The sequence below is a fragment of the Strongylocentrotus purpuratus genome, unplaced genomic scaffold (genome assembly GCF_000002235.5).
Source record: "Strongylocentrotus purpuratus isolate Spur 01 unplaced genomic scaffold, Spur_5.0 spur5_scaffold_18, whole genome shotgun sequence".
Taxonomy (NCBI): Eukaryota; Metazoa; Echinodermata; class Echinoidea; order Camarodonta; family Strongylocentrotidae; genus Strongylocentrotus; species Strongylocentrotus purpuratus.
The window spans coordinates 967,090-980,831 of record NW_022145603.1 but is presented as its reverse complement, the minus strand read 5'-3'; the positions used below and the strand labels follow the sequence as shown (position 1 = coordinate 980,831).

The 13,742-nt window shown below is 34.7% G+C and overlaps 1 protein-coding gene across 1 annotated transcript in view; it reads left to right on the top strand.

Annotated features, from left to right (window-relative positions):
• Positions 1 to 13,742, top strand: part of LOC579271 (fibrillin-2) — a 73,794-nt gene that overhangs the window by 35,879 nt on the left and 24,173 nt on the right. The window contains exons 29-40 of the mRNA XM_030989021.1: positions 945 to 1,170; positions 1,626 to 1,751; positions 2,957 to 3,082; positions 3,519 to 3,641; positions 5,148 to 5,273; positions 5,875 to 6,000; positions 7,225 to 7,350; positions 9,637 to 9,732; positions 10,167 to 10,280; positions 11,386 to 11,499; positions 12,273 to 12,386; positions 13,090 to 13,203. Of these exons, the coding sequence (XP_030844881.1) occupies positions 945 to 1,170; positions 1,626 to 1,751; positions 2,957 to 3,082; positions 3,519 to 3,641; positions 5,148 to 5,273; positions 5,875 to 6,000; positions 7,225 to 7,350; positions 9,637 to 9,732; positions 10,167 to 10,280; positions 11,386 to 11,499; positions 12,273 to 12,386; positions 13,090 to 13,203 (1,531 nt within the window). The remainder of the gene's footprint in view (positions 1 to 944; positions 1,171 to 1,625; positions 1,752 to 2,956; positions 3,083 to 3,518; positions 3,642 to 5,147; positions 5,274 to 5,874; positions 6,001 to 7,224; positions 7,351 to 9,636; positions 9,733 to 10,166; positions 10,281 to 11,385; positions 11,500 to 12,272; positions 12,387 to 13,089; positions 13,204 to 13,742) is intronic.

The following is a 13,742-nucleotide window of genomic DNA, read 5'->3' as shown; positions in this document are numbered from 1 at the left end:
CACCAGACTTAGGGGGTGTTTTCAAACGGAGGAAACATGCATATGCGTACCCTAAATAACACTGAGTGGAGGAGCCGGGGTTTGATGTCGTTGTTGCTGCTATAGCTGTTGCCAAGACATAAAGGTGTTGCAAATGTATACAGGTCATGAAAGTGTGTCCAGGTGATGCACATTTCTGTAAAATAACTTTCATAGCTTTCACCATATTCCCCTCTTATATTTTTGTCCAATCGTTTTACAGCGTTCAAAAAAAATATCGATATGAGGTACTCACTTTCTGGTTTAGTCTCTGTAAATAGACTTAGTTTGTGTATGTACCATTTGTTTGGGAAATCCTGTTCTGTTCATCCAAGCGTGACCACATACCACACAAAAATGATACCAAATCATTTGGGATAAAACACTCTTTCATAAGGTTTATAATGATTTACTTTTCATAAATGATTTTTAAAATAATTAACAATTTGCTAGGTGTAAACTTTTGTTTTGACTCACACTGTGTCCCTTGTGTGCATACATGACACAAAAAACAAAATTCAACTACATCTCTAGAGAGGAAAGAGATGATTTGTTACACCTACATTTACACTTAATTGCCTTCCTGCTCAAGTCAGGGAAGAAAACTCCCAAGATGTCTTTAACAGGAGGCTGAAGAAAAAAAAAATTAAACTGAAAACTTTGTAAAGATTAACTCAGCTTATCCCCAAAGAAATCACGCTCCTAAAATAAAATTATAATGGTAATACTGGTGTCATGTTACAGAGGAGACTATGGGCTTTATAGGTATTGGTAGTGATGTTGATGAAAATACATCTGAATTTTCACACGAAAATGAAGGTCTCCCCCCCCCCCCCACCCCCCTCCCCCTCCTACCCCTGAAAAAAAAGTTGTTGACTCTTGAAGAATATGGAATTTCATGTGAATGTGTGTCATTTTATCTTTAGATGCTGCTGTTCCTCCGAGGCATTTCAGAACTTGGGGACTCTGTATTCATGGCTTCAATATCAGATGTGAATGTGACCAGTCCCTATGCTGTCATATACTTCAGGACAGATGTTGAAACAACACTAAATATCAACGACACAGTATTGGAATCGTTGTTCAACAAAGCTCTACCAAGTAACCAGCGCTTTGGAGTTTTAGGAGCCGAAAATATAGTCAACCAAGAGGGTAAGGACGGCATAACGACACATGAGCATGAGTTTTCCTTGGAAATTGACACCATTTGGGTAGTTTCCAGATATTAGATGGTATTAATCACTAGGAGTTGTCTCCACTTTTATGATCAACGATTCTTATGTAATGCTAAGCCCTTTCCACAACCACCCCATAAGGAAAAGCCATCATCATAAACTGCCCTAACTCTCCTAGAGAAGTGCATGGGGAGGGGAGGGAGATTACTTGTTGGAACATTCAATTCGGATTGAACTGTACACACAGACTTACAATTTCTATGAAAGCAACATCAATTGACATTGTTATGTAATTAACATAGCAGTTACCGGTATACACAATTCACGTCACAATGCTGTATGGAGGAAAGAGGGATTTATTTTGGAATACTATAAACTGCAATGAGTTACACCAGAATATGATAACACGTTGTAAATTGTTATTTACTGCAGATGTTGACGAATGTGCCGATGATGCAGACCTGTGTAGCAACGGAACATGCACTAACACCATTGGGTCTTTCTTCTGTACTTGCAATGACGGATATACTGAAAACGGAGCAAGAACTGCTTGTATTGGTATGTAAAGGGGAGATTTTGTATGTAGAATAAAATGCCTAAACATATACCTTTTGTACTTATAATCATTGATACATGTTTATAAAAAGGCCATCTAAGGAAAATTGGCCACTGTAGACAGGTGTCCTTTCTACACAGTTTCTGTAACACATACCAAACATATAATATATTTCTGCTTATAGAGAGGCCTTATAAGTTCCCACTTCAGACAAGTGGACTCCATAGAAAGGTATCCATTAAAGCAGGTTTTACTGTACCACTCAAATTAAAGAGCTTGTTGAGCTATTTATTCTTTGATACTATATTTTTAATGGTAGCACTGATTTAATTATTTTTGGAAAGTGAAGTTTTTTGTTGGAATTGGCCATATAGTATAGTAGGGGTTCATAAGCCACGCACCCTGTAAATACAAGCAATGTGACATGTTCAACGTATGAGACTTCAGAGGTTAGTGAGCATTGAAAATATCATTTCAGTTTGCCCTAATGTTTTTTCATTTTATTTCATTTTTTTCCTTTCAGTTCTTAACACAAAATAAAATTAGTATACATTAAAAACATACATGAAGAAACATGAACTTATTTTAAACAGAAATTTCCAGGGCTCCAAGATAAGCAAAGCTTGATGCCTTGTGAGCCCTGACAATTAAGATTTGTATTTGTGTTTGTGTATAAACATTGTCATACCATAATTTGAGTTGAAATTCACACTAGCCAGCTGCAAAATCAAGATAAATATGCATCTACTACAATGGCGGAGCTTTGAGACCCGTACATTTTGTTTAAAAAATTGTAATCTGGCGTCGTAAACAACTTGAAAAAGTGCGCTGTTGACATTATTTTGTTGGTTGTCATTTTTCCACAAGTCAATTCCAGAAGATATTAAACCCAAATAAGCAAAGTGGGAACCGTTGCAGTGGGTAATGGTCCTGGTGGGGGGGAATTCAGTGGTTAATTGTCCAGGGGGTAATTGTCCTGGGGGTAATTGTACTGGGGCAGTTGCAGGGGGTAATTGTCCTAGTCGGGGCAGTTGTAGTGGGTAATGTTCCTGGTAGGAGCATTTTTAGTGGGTTATTGTCCTGCTGGGGGCAGTTTCAGTAGATAATTGTCCAGGGAGTAATGTCAAAGGGGTTAATTGTCCTTGTTGCATAATTGCTATTTGGTAGTGTTATACTGTATGGATTTGTTGATTCCTTTTACCGCCAGAAATTGATGAATGCGAAGATGATTCCACCCTCTGTGCTAATGGAACGTGCGTTAACACCGCCGGTTCTTATACTTGCAACTGTGACGTAGGGTTCCAACTAGATGGCACTGGTATCAATTGTAATGGTATGTTTTCTGATTTTTGCTCAAGTTCAAGTTCATTTTATTCAAATCATCTTTTACATAAAAAAGAGACTGGTAATAGTACATTAATCAACATACATGTATATTAATTTGATTACATCATAAAAGGAATGGTTTCAGGACCCCTGTAGAAGCTATGCTTGTGAGCAGGTTGAATTCCCCTGTAATCAGTCCACAGCTTTACACATCCCCTACTAAGTACTATCAGTAATTAAAATCTGCTTCATCGCCTCTTAAGACATAATAACTATTTTAACCTATACTGTAAGAACTCAAAACATTAATTCTTTTGTAAATGTATTTCATGTGAAGACACATTTCTTACATGTAATTTATTTTTTAGTGTACAAATTTGATAAAGTATATCAAAATGTTGAAAGGTTTCATCTTCTAACCGATACCATTGTCTCCTGTATAGACATTAATGAGTGCGATGCTGGGAATCTCTGTGCTAATGGAATATGCCAAAATAACGAGGGATCATACATGTGCTCATGCATTCCTGGATTTGTAGTAGATTCAACAGGGACTCAATGTCAGGGTAAGAATAAATTCTCCCTTTTTTTTCTCATTAAAAATATATCAATTTTTTAACAAAACTCAATCATTTTGGCCCCCTTTTCTTTTGAATTCTCTCATTCAATTTCAGTATCTGTATTCTGAACTCTTATCTTTGATTTATACCATCAATGCGACCTTTTTGTAACAGCCTGCAGAATTGGTGCCTAAAGAAAACCCTCAAGGTTCTTTGTGCCACCATGAAAACCTCTCAATTCATTTTTGTTTGTATATTATGTTGCATAATCTTTCCTTCTCCTTTCTTCTGTTATACTTGTAACTTCCTAATAAATTTGTAAATTTCTATGTATTTCTCTGTGTGTATATATTTGCATTTAATCAGTTTGAATTGTATTTTTAATGGAATAATGAAAATACATGAAGAGGGTGCGTGGCCCTAAAAGAACACAGAAGCTGAGATCTTTAACTTCAACGACATCATTGAGAAAATGTCTTGTTTTGTTTTGTTTGTCTGTATTGTATAGGCAACTGTTTTATCCATGTAAAGTCAATACAAGATCATAATGTGTGTGTGTGTGTATTGAGTTTTTGCAGACGTGTATCAATCATATATGATTATTTACGTCAATACAAGATCATAAGTTTGGGGTTAGGTATTTGGATTCTAGGGCTTTTTAGTGATGCAATTTCCTTTTCAAAACTGGCTTTTTTTGCAAAAAGGAGGAACGAGAAATTTGCACATGACCGCTTGCCATAAAATCAGCTTTGTTGACAAAAGCATGTCTGGTCTTGCTTTGTAAATGAAGGCAACATTAATGAAATGGGATCATTCAATACGCAACATTGTGATTCTATGGAAAGCCGTCAGACATAATTTTCTCTCTGCATCTAGCGAAGTTCTTGCAAAAGCAGCAAATTTTGAGAATTGTATTGCCTCACAAATATAGCCCCAGAATCAAAATTTATTACAGAAATAAAAGACTAATGATCTTGAAGAAACTTTCCTTCCCAATAAAAGAAAATAAAATGTTATAAATGCCGTCATTTCGTCCACAAATCTGATTGAAATTACAGATGTCAGCTGTAGCATTTGTTCAGGGCACCTTGTATAGGGGTCTTTTTTAAGGGAACAGGTTCAAAAGGCTGAATTATTGTCTACTTAAGTTTAGCCGAGCTGCCACCAAATGGCTCTCATGAAATTTAGAAAGTAAGAATATCAATCAAAGAGTTCAACTGTCGAATCTATGTTCTGCTTGTGAAAAAGATTTTTCCCAAGTCAATCTATTTTCACGTACTACATCTTTACCTGAATTACTATTATTAGTTTTTTATTTGAATTAATTTCATCGTTCTACTTTTCATTAATATCATTCTACTTGAATTCATTATTTAACTTTGATCTTTTAATCACGTTAGGAATACGAAGTATGCAGACTAAAAAGTAACTGAATATATATTCCATCTCTTATGATCATAATACTAAAAAGGCTCATTATGACATGCTCTTCTCAAATGTTTCCCTGGTTAGACCTTGATGAGTGTGAAGTCGATCCCTCCCTGTGCGTCAATGGAACATGCAACAATATCATGGGGACGTTTAGTTGTGAGTGTGACGATGGATATGAGAGGAATATCAACGGAAAGGCTTGTAATGGTATGCTGATATTCTGTATATGATTTTCAATTAGACAGCCACACTCTTTTTCATGAAATAATTCCATGGTTCATAACTCTCCTTCAGAATGACTCTACAGAAGAATACCAAAAATTCTTGTCAAAACTACACTCATTAATTTCTGTGATCTGCTCCCAACTTTTTCAATCTCGATCACTCCTTCCTTTCCTTTCCTCTATCCATTTCTCCTATAAATTATATTATGATAGTTCAGATACATGTACCGTATACTTTAAGTATTTTTCATATGATATTCCAAGTGACTAAATAGTATCTAATTGTTGATACTTCCCCTAATTATGAGGGTTCATTTTGACCCCCCCCCCCCTTAAGAAAACCATTGAATACCATGCAAATGCTGAAGACTGTATTCAGCCTGCTTAAGACTTTTATATTTGAGGTGCTGCATACATTTTGAAATTAGGCCAAATTTGCTTTCCATGAATTTCACTTTAAGTTGTCTAATTACAACACGAAAGTATTCAAGGCCTTTTGTTTTACTATTGAGACCAACATTACTATGATGAAAAAAATGATCAATGGATTACTTCTATTCTTCTGTTTTCTTTCCCATATTTAGATATCGATGAATGTGCAAACATTCCAAACCCATGTGGGAATGGAACCTGTAACAATACTGATGGGACTTATGAGTGTACCTGTGACAGTGGGTTTGAGGCCAACGATAGTGGTACTGCCTGTGATGGTAAGATTTTCACCAGAAGCATGAACTAGGGCATTAGTTCTTACATATATCATAGATCATTTACAGTACTGCATGTAATGGTCAGATTTCCACCAGAAGCATAAACAAGGGCATCGGTTCTTACTTATATCATAGATCATTTACAGTACTGCATGTAATGGTCAGATTTCCACCAGAAGCATAAACAAGGGCATCGGTTCTTACATATATCATAGACCGTTTACAGTACTGCATGTAATGGTCAGATTTCCACCAGAAGCATAAACAAGGGCATCGGTTCTTACATATATCATAGATCATTTACAGTACTGCATGTAATGGTCAGATTTCCACCAGAAGCATAAACAAGGGCATCGGTTCTTACTTATATCATAGATCATTTACAGTACTGCATGTAATGGTCAGATTTTCACCAGAAGCATAAACTAGGGCATCGGTTCTTACATATATCATAGACCGAGACCGTTTACAGTACTGCATGTAATGGTCAGATTTTCACCAGAAGCATAAACAAGGGCATTAGTTCTTATATCATAGATCATTTACAGTACTGCATGTTATGGTCAGATTTTCACCAGAAGCATTAACAAGGGAATCAGTTCTTACATATATCATAGATCATTTACAGTACTGCATGTTATGGTCAGATTTCCACCAGAAGCATAAACAAGGGCATCTGTTCTTATATCATAGATCATTTACAGTACTGCATGTAATGGTCAGATTTTCACCAGAAGCATAAAATCAGTTCTTACTCCTATCATAGATCATTTACAGTACTGCATGTAATTGTAAGATTTTCACCAGTAGCATAAACATGGGCATCAGTTTTAACTTAAATCATAAATCATTAATATTACTGCATGTAATTGTAAGATTAAGGTTTGCCCATCCCTACGTCTGCCCCGCTTTTTTATTAAAGGGATTTATCAAGCTCTACTTCAGATATGAACTTCAAACTTGAAGATAGTAAGTATCACCATAGAAAACTATATGAATAGATTTTGGAGTAGCTTAGTCAAAGTTCACAGAGGTATATTTTTTAATATACAGGTTTTTTTGCCTTGCTATTGTGATATCTCAAGAACCACAATAGATAGGCTTTTTGTTTTCAGTGTGATATGTCATGAATAAATCCATCCATTTCGTAAACTGAATTTAGGGGATTTAGGAGATGCAGTTACATTTATCTTCGTTTGTAATGTATATTTGTTTCTTTTCTAGACTTCGATGAGTGTGCTGCGGTTACTAATCCCTGTGGTAATGGAGACTGCACTAATACCCATGGGACCTACATGTGCACCTGTCACACCGGCTTTACAATAAGTGAGGATGGCAGTACATGTGACGGTATGTACAAGTACCTAAAACTTCTACCTTTGAAAACTTATATAAAGAGAATGTATATCCAATAATGTATGAGCTTTGTCATTTGTTCTATGTTATTGTGGAACAATATCACCGAAAAAAATTCTCCTGAAAAGAATGGCTTTCCAAATGCTAATGCCCTCATATTCAAACTAAGCCTAAAAATAGCTAAAGGCTGCGGACCACACTTTCATGCCACATACTTGTGAAGTTCCATATGCATTTTCCTGAGTACAGTTCATGTGCCAATTTACCTAGACTTGCCTAACTCCTTATGGGCCATTCCATGGTAACTCGCGTTACACCTAATGGGTACATTGACACGATAATGTGCCTATATCTTTAGAACTGCTAGGATCTACAAGATACTTTTTTCAAACATGGACAGGGTAGATATAGAACAACTGAATGAAACAAAAAAGAAAATTGAAGAACAAACATTTTTAGATTCTTGGATTATTGAATTTTGGTAACTCGCGTTACAAAAAAAGGACATGGTCAATTTTATGAGACCCTCTTTTGGCAAAGTCTCCTCATACTAGACAATCTTGACAAAATCTTTCCTACGTTGATAGTAGGTTGAGACTTACTAGTATAAGATCACAATATTAAAGATAAGAAACAATGGACTAGTAAAATGCAGGAAGCAAATATGTCGGTAACTCACGTTACGGTAACTCGCGTTACATTTTGTCCGGAGGCCATTTTCACCCCTATGTAATAGATTAAATATCCCTGGACCCCTTAGAAAAGGCTTAGAATATGGAAATATATTCATCTTTTTCAATTTAGCGAAATTTTTGTGATAAAAAACTTTTTATCTATAACAAATGATAAATTTCTATGACAAATTTGCTCTCAGCCAATCACATGCCATGATTCTAGTAGCTTATAACAGTAGCTTGTAACTTGTTATTGATATCAAGTTTTATGAAACAGGGCCCAGGTTTCTTGCGTCATATCTGAACGAGTCTTCAGGGTGCTGTATTGGACATTACCAATATTCTGGCAATTTATAGCTTATACATAGGCAGCAAAATATTACAGTTTTATTTTGACATAGTGTCCATTACGCTTCATTGACAACATTGACACGACTACAGCATCCTTAACCCTATTTAGCCCTGGGGGGGGGGGGGGGGGGGGGGGGCTTTTTTAACGAAAAAAAAATCTTGCACTGAAATTTTGTGACTTTTTTCTTTCGAGTCCTGCGCATCTTTTGAAAGAAATTTTTCGAAAATCAGACCTACCATTACAAAGTCATGTGTCCTTTTGTCTTTGCATGTCAGCCCGAAAATCACTCATTTTTGTGATTTGTGTACAAAACATTATGGAAATCTCATTTTTCAAATAAAGAGATAAAACATTGGTTATTTGGTCTTGTTTATAGTTTAGGTGTTAATTTTGGGGTCAAATTATATTTGGAAATGAAATAAAACAACAAAAACAATAAAATACATAAGTTTAAAAAACAAAGAAATACATAAGAAATTATCAAAACAGTAGATAACATAAGGAATAACCTTGGTCTTTCAATTTTTTGTGTTGTATTATTATTCCAAATCGTCTAACATATATATGGTGAGAAAGAATGCTTAAAGGTAAAGACCAGTTATGGTTATGCGATTGCATTGTGAAAGAAACGTTGTGGAATCGATCAGAAAAGGTTGATCATCTAGCATCTAGCATCTGCAAGGTTCTGGAATCATCAAAATGATAAGAAATTTGGCCCATTCTTCGTAAAGTTACAAGAACTATACACAGAAATATGTATATGGGACTACCCTATATCTCTCACAGACCATGAGAGAAACAAATTTACCAAATATATGAATTAGTAGGCGGTTTCCCGGCAAATTTGTTATCATCATGTATTAGTCAAAACATATTCTTTCACATGATTGGTAATGAGAGCTTCCATTTCATTTTTTGAGATTGGGGCGTTTCCAATACTGGTCTTAACCTTTTAATATGAATAATGTCTGATTTATGGGCAAAAATGTGAATTTGATGAACTTATTTGCATAAATTACCATAAATATGCAAATGAGTGAATTAACAAAAAATTGAAATTACCATATTATTCTATACACTTCACTTAAGATGTATGCAAATTTTCACGGCCGAGATCATATGGGGGGGGGGCCTTAGAAGCCCCCCCCCCCCCCCCCCCCGGGCTATGCAGTTTAAAAATAGCCCGGGCTAAATAGGGTTAACTTAACACACATGAACTTGACCAGATATTTTACAACTTTATTTTCTGTTTAGCTGAGTGTGGTGGAGCTGTTTGTCAGAATGCCGGAGCATGTGTCTCTGGTCAATGTGAATGTGTTACTGGTTTTACTGGTGCTATGTGCGAGACTGGTAAGTAAACCCCCCCCCCCCCCCCCCCCCCCCCCCGAAAAAAAAAAAAAAAAAAAAAAAAAAGTTAAAATGAAAAGATGATAATGATAATGAATTAAAGAATAATGAAAGAAATATTGAGATTTTTCATTCATTTTAAGTACTCCAACCATGAATATATCGTTTCTGCAACATCTTAAAAAGTTTTAAAGCAATTCAAACCGAGCTTGGCTCAATTGATTGTATATGCATGTAAGGATTACTCAATTTTAATTTACTTCATTTTAATTATTCATCAGTTCATCAATTTTACAAATGAAGTAAATCATTCATTTACTGTCATTTTTACATAATTCTCCTGTTATCGGCCAAAAATGAATTGATCTAACAAAAAGGAGGAACAAATTCTCATCTCTTCTTTCTTGTTGATTGTCTTTGGAACTTAATTTGCACAGATATCGATGATTGTGCTCTCGATCCTTGTGAGAATGGAGGATCTTGTACTGATGAAGTGAACGACTATACGTGTGCCTGCGTTCCTGGCTATACTGGGTTGATGTGCGAGACAGGTAATTGTTACATTTTATACATACCTACATATGTATACCATTGGTTATGTAAAGCAACATCCAATGAAATATTTGTCATGGCTCATCAGGAAATTATAAAGAAACACACAAGCAATTAAAAAGAAAGAAACATTCAGTCATTAGAGAGAAATTCTGTGTATGTTTTACTGATTTTCGCCTGCATGCAGGCGAATATCCATCTTGTCACTTTTTGGTGCAGCAACGAGAGAAATTTCACTTTTCTTGATTTTTTTTATTTGATTTGATTTGATTTGATTTTTTGGTTTCTGCATCTTTTTTCTTTTTTTCATCATACATTTTCATGAACATAATATGATTTGATACAATATTTTAAGTGTATATAATTTTATACAGATAATAAACGAATTTAAACAAATGTATTGAATGCATAATTAACATACATTAGATGCAGGAGGGCTACATAAATAAGCAAAGTAGGTTGACGTGCCCGCAGCCCTCAACTTAAATACAACAATAACAAATAAAAATAGAAAAGAGTGACTTGCAGAGAAGAAAAGAAAAGGGGAGAGAAGGAGCGTTGGTAATAATACAATAAATCTTGTACATCTGCTGATTGAATGCAGGTTCATTCATGAATGGCTAAACGATGCTAGGTTATTAAGAAATAGGAAAATTGGGGGGATGGGGAAAAGCAGAGTTAGGTACGATAAGAGTGACATATATCTTCCTGATCATAGTTCCATTGTGTCTTGAAAGTCAGACCATGTATAGGACATTTCTGCGTCCATTTTCACATTTATTCCACCCACAAAAGAAAGATCACATGTTTTACACACCTAGCAGGGGCATATCAAGGCTTGTCAGACAATCAGATTTTCCTGAAAATATCTACTTTCTAAGGCCACAATTTCGAGGGAAAAAATACAAACATTAAGAGGAAAATCAATTCATTTGAATTACCGGTATGTAATACAAATAAATTTATTTTTGAACTGTCTTTAATTTGCATTTAAAATACAAATTTGTTTTACTTAATATTCCTGTTATCCTCCAAAAAGAAAATCTGTCAAAATTGAAATTATTTTTCTCTTCATTTTTATCCCATCCATTATCGTTTGCACAGATATCGATGATTGTACTCCCAATCCTTGTGAGAATGGAGGATCTTGTACTGATGAAGTGAACGACTATACTTGTGCCTGTGTTGCTGGCTATACTGGCAGTAGTTGTGAAACAGGTAAGCTTATAAAGTCAAACCAGATTACATACCTACATACATATACTTTTTATAAATGTCATGAAATATTGCTCCTTACTCATCTAGAAATTAAAGATAAAGAGCAAATAAGAAAATAAAAAGAAAGAACCATTCAGTCATGGAGAGGAAAATTTTCGAGGTTTTGTTTAGTCTACAGATCTAATATTACAGACTACAGATGGAAATGGTGTTCCATATTTTGGTGCAGTAATGAGAAAAGCTTTACCGTTACTTATCTTGATTTTGAGTAGACTTATGGGTCAAATGGAGTGGATGGCTATTTGTAGAGCAGAGTTGATATTGTGATTCCTACAACGATCTCTATTCATTTAGATTTGTTTTTGGGAATGATAAGAGAGGAGTATTAATTCCTAATCATATTAATTTTATTTTGGCGCTAAAGATGTCTTGAAACTCATATAGGAAATTTCTGTGTCCATTTTCAAATTCATTTCACCCTTAAAGAAAAAATAGCAGGCTTTAATCCCCTTATTTCTGGCAGGGGCACATCAAGGTTTGTTAGACAATCAAACATTTTAGAAAATATCTTCTTTCTAAGGCCACGATTTTGGAAAATGATACAAACATCAATAGAAATATTTGAATAATAGTTTAAAAATTACGTAATTCTTTCCTAAACTGCCATTATTTGCATTTAATACGCCATTTTTGTCTTATTTTTCCTGTTATCTACCAAATCAAGATAAATGTCTTTAATTTCCTTGATTTTCTTTGGAATTTAATTTGCACAGATATCGACAATTGTACTCCCAATCTTTGTGAGAATGGAGGATCTTGTACTGATGAAGTGAACGACTATACTTGTGCCTGCGTTCCCGGCTATACTGGGTTGATGTGCGAGACAGGTAATTGTTAAAGTTAAAGGAGATTTAATACATACCTACATACATATACCATGTGTTAAGTTAAGCAAAATCCAATGAAATATTTCTTATAGCTCATTAGGAAATTAAAAAGAGACACACAAGCAATTAAAAAGAAAGAAACATTCAGGCACATGGGAAAATGAGAGGTTATTTGAATAGCAAAGTTTATATTATGATTCCCACAATGTTCTTTACTAATTGATATCTGTTTTTAAGAAACGATTAGAGTGGTGTATTTCATCATAATCATAACGATTCAAGTTTTTGCGCTAAGGTGTCTTAAAACTCAAACCTGTATTGGGAAAGTTCTGTGTCCATTTTCAACATTTATTTCACTCCCAAAGGAAAGATCACTTGCTTTACTTACCCTCTTTTCTGGGAGGAGCACATCTAGTTTGCCAAACAATCAGATTTTTTAAAGAAAATATTTTCTTTATAAGGCCAAGATTTTGGAGAAGATTTGAACAACGAAATAGATATTTGGTTCATTCACTTCATTTTATTAATATATTAATTAGTTTTACGACTGAATGTAATGCATTCCTGAACTGTCACCAAACCGTGTACAAAATGTCATTAATTGTCCTCTTCTCCGCTAAATAAAATAAAATCTGTCAAAAGGGAAATCATTTTTCTCGTCACTTTTATCCCATTTATTGTCTTCGGAACTCAATTTGCATAGATATCGACGGTTGTACTCTTGATCCTTGTATGAATGGAGGATCTTGTACTGATGAAGTGAACAGCTATACTTGTGCCTGCCTTGCTGGATATACTGGGAGTATGTGTGAAACAGGTAAACTATAAAGTCCAAACAGATTACATACCTACATACATATGGTACACATTTTTATGTAGAGCACTTGCTCCTTGCTAATCAAGAAATTGAAGATAAAGAGCGAATAGGGAAATAAAAAGAAACATTTAAGAGGTCAAACAGTTAAAGAGTCAAATTTATATTTTGATTCCCACACTGATTAAGATTTGTTTAGGGTATGAACAGTGCGGAATCCTTGATCCTGATCATATTAATACAACGTTTGGCACGAAGGTGTCTTAAAACTCAACAACAAAACATTTTCTTCCAAAGGCCATGTTTTTCAAAAATATACAAACATTAAAAGAGATAATAAGTTTGTTTACTTCATTTTAGTTATGTATAATTAGATTTACAAATGAAGTAGTTCATTCCAGAACTGTCATTAATTTGCATTTAGAATACTAGCTTTACACAATATTCCTGTTATCCACCAAATGAAATTAAATATGTGAAAAGAGACATTTTTTGTCTTGTTGTTTCTCTCCATTCACTGAATTTTGAACTCAATTTGCACA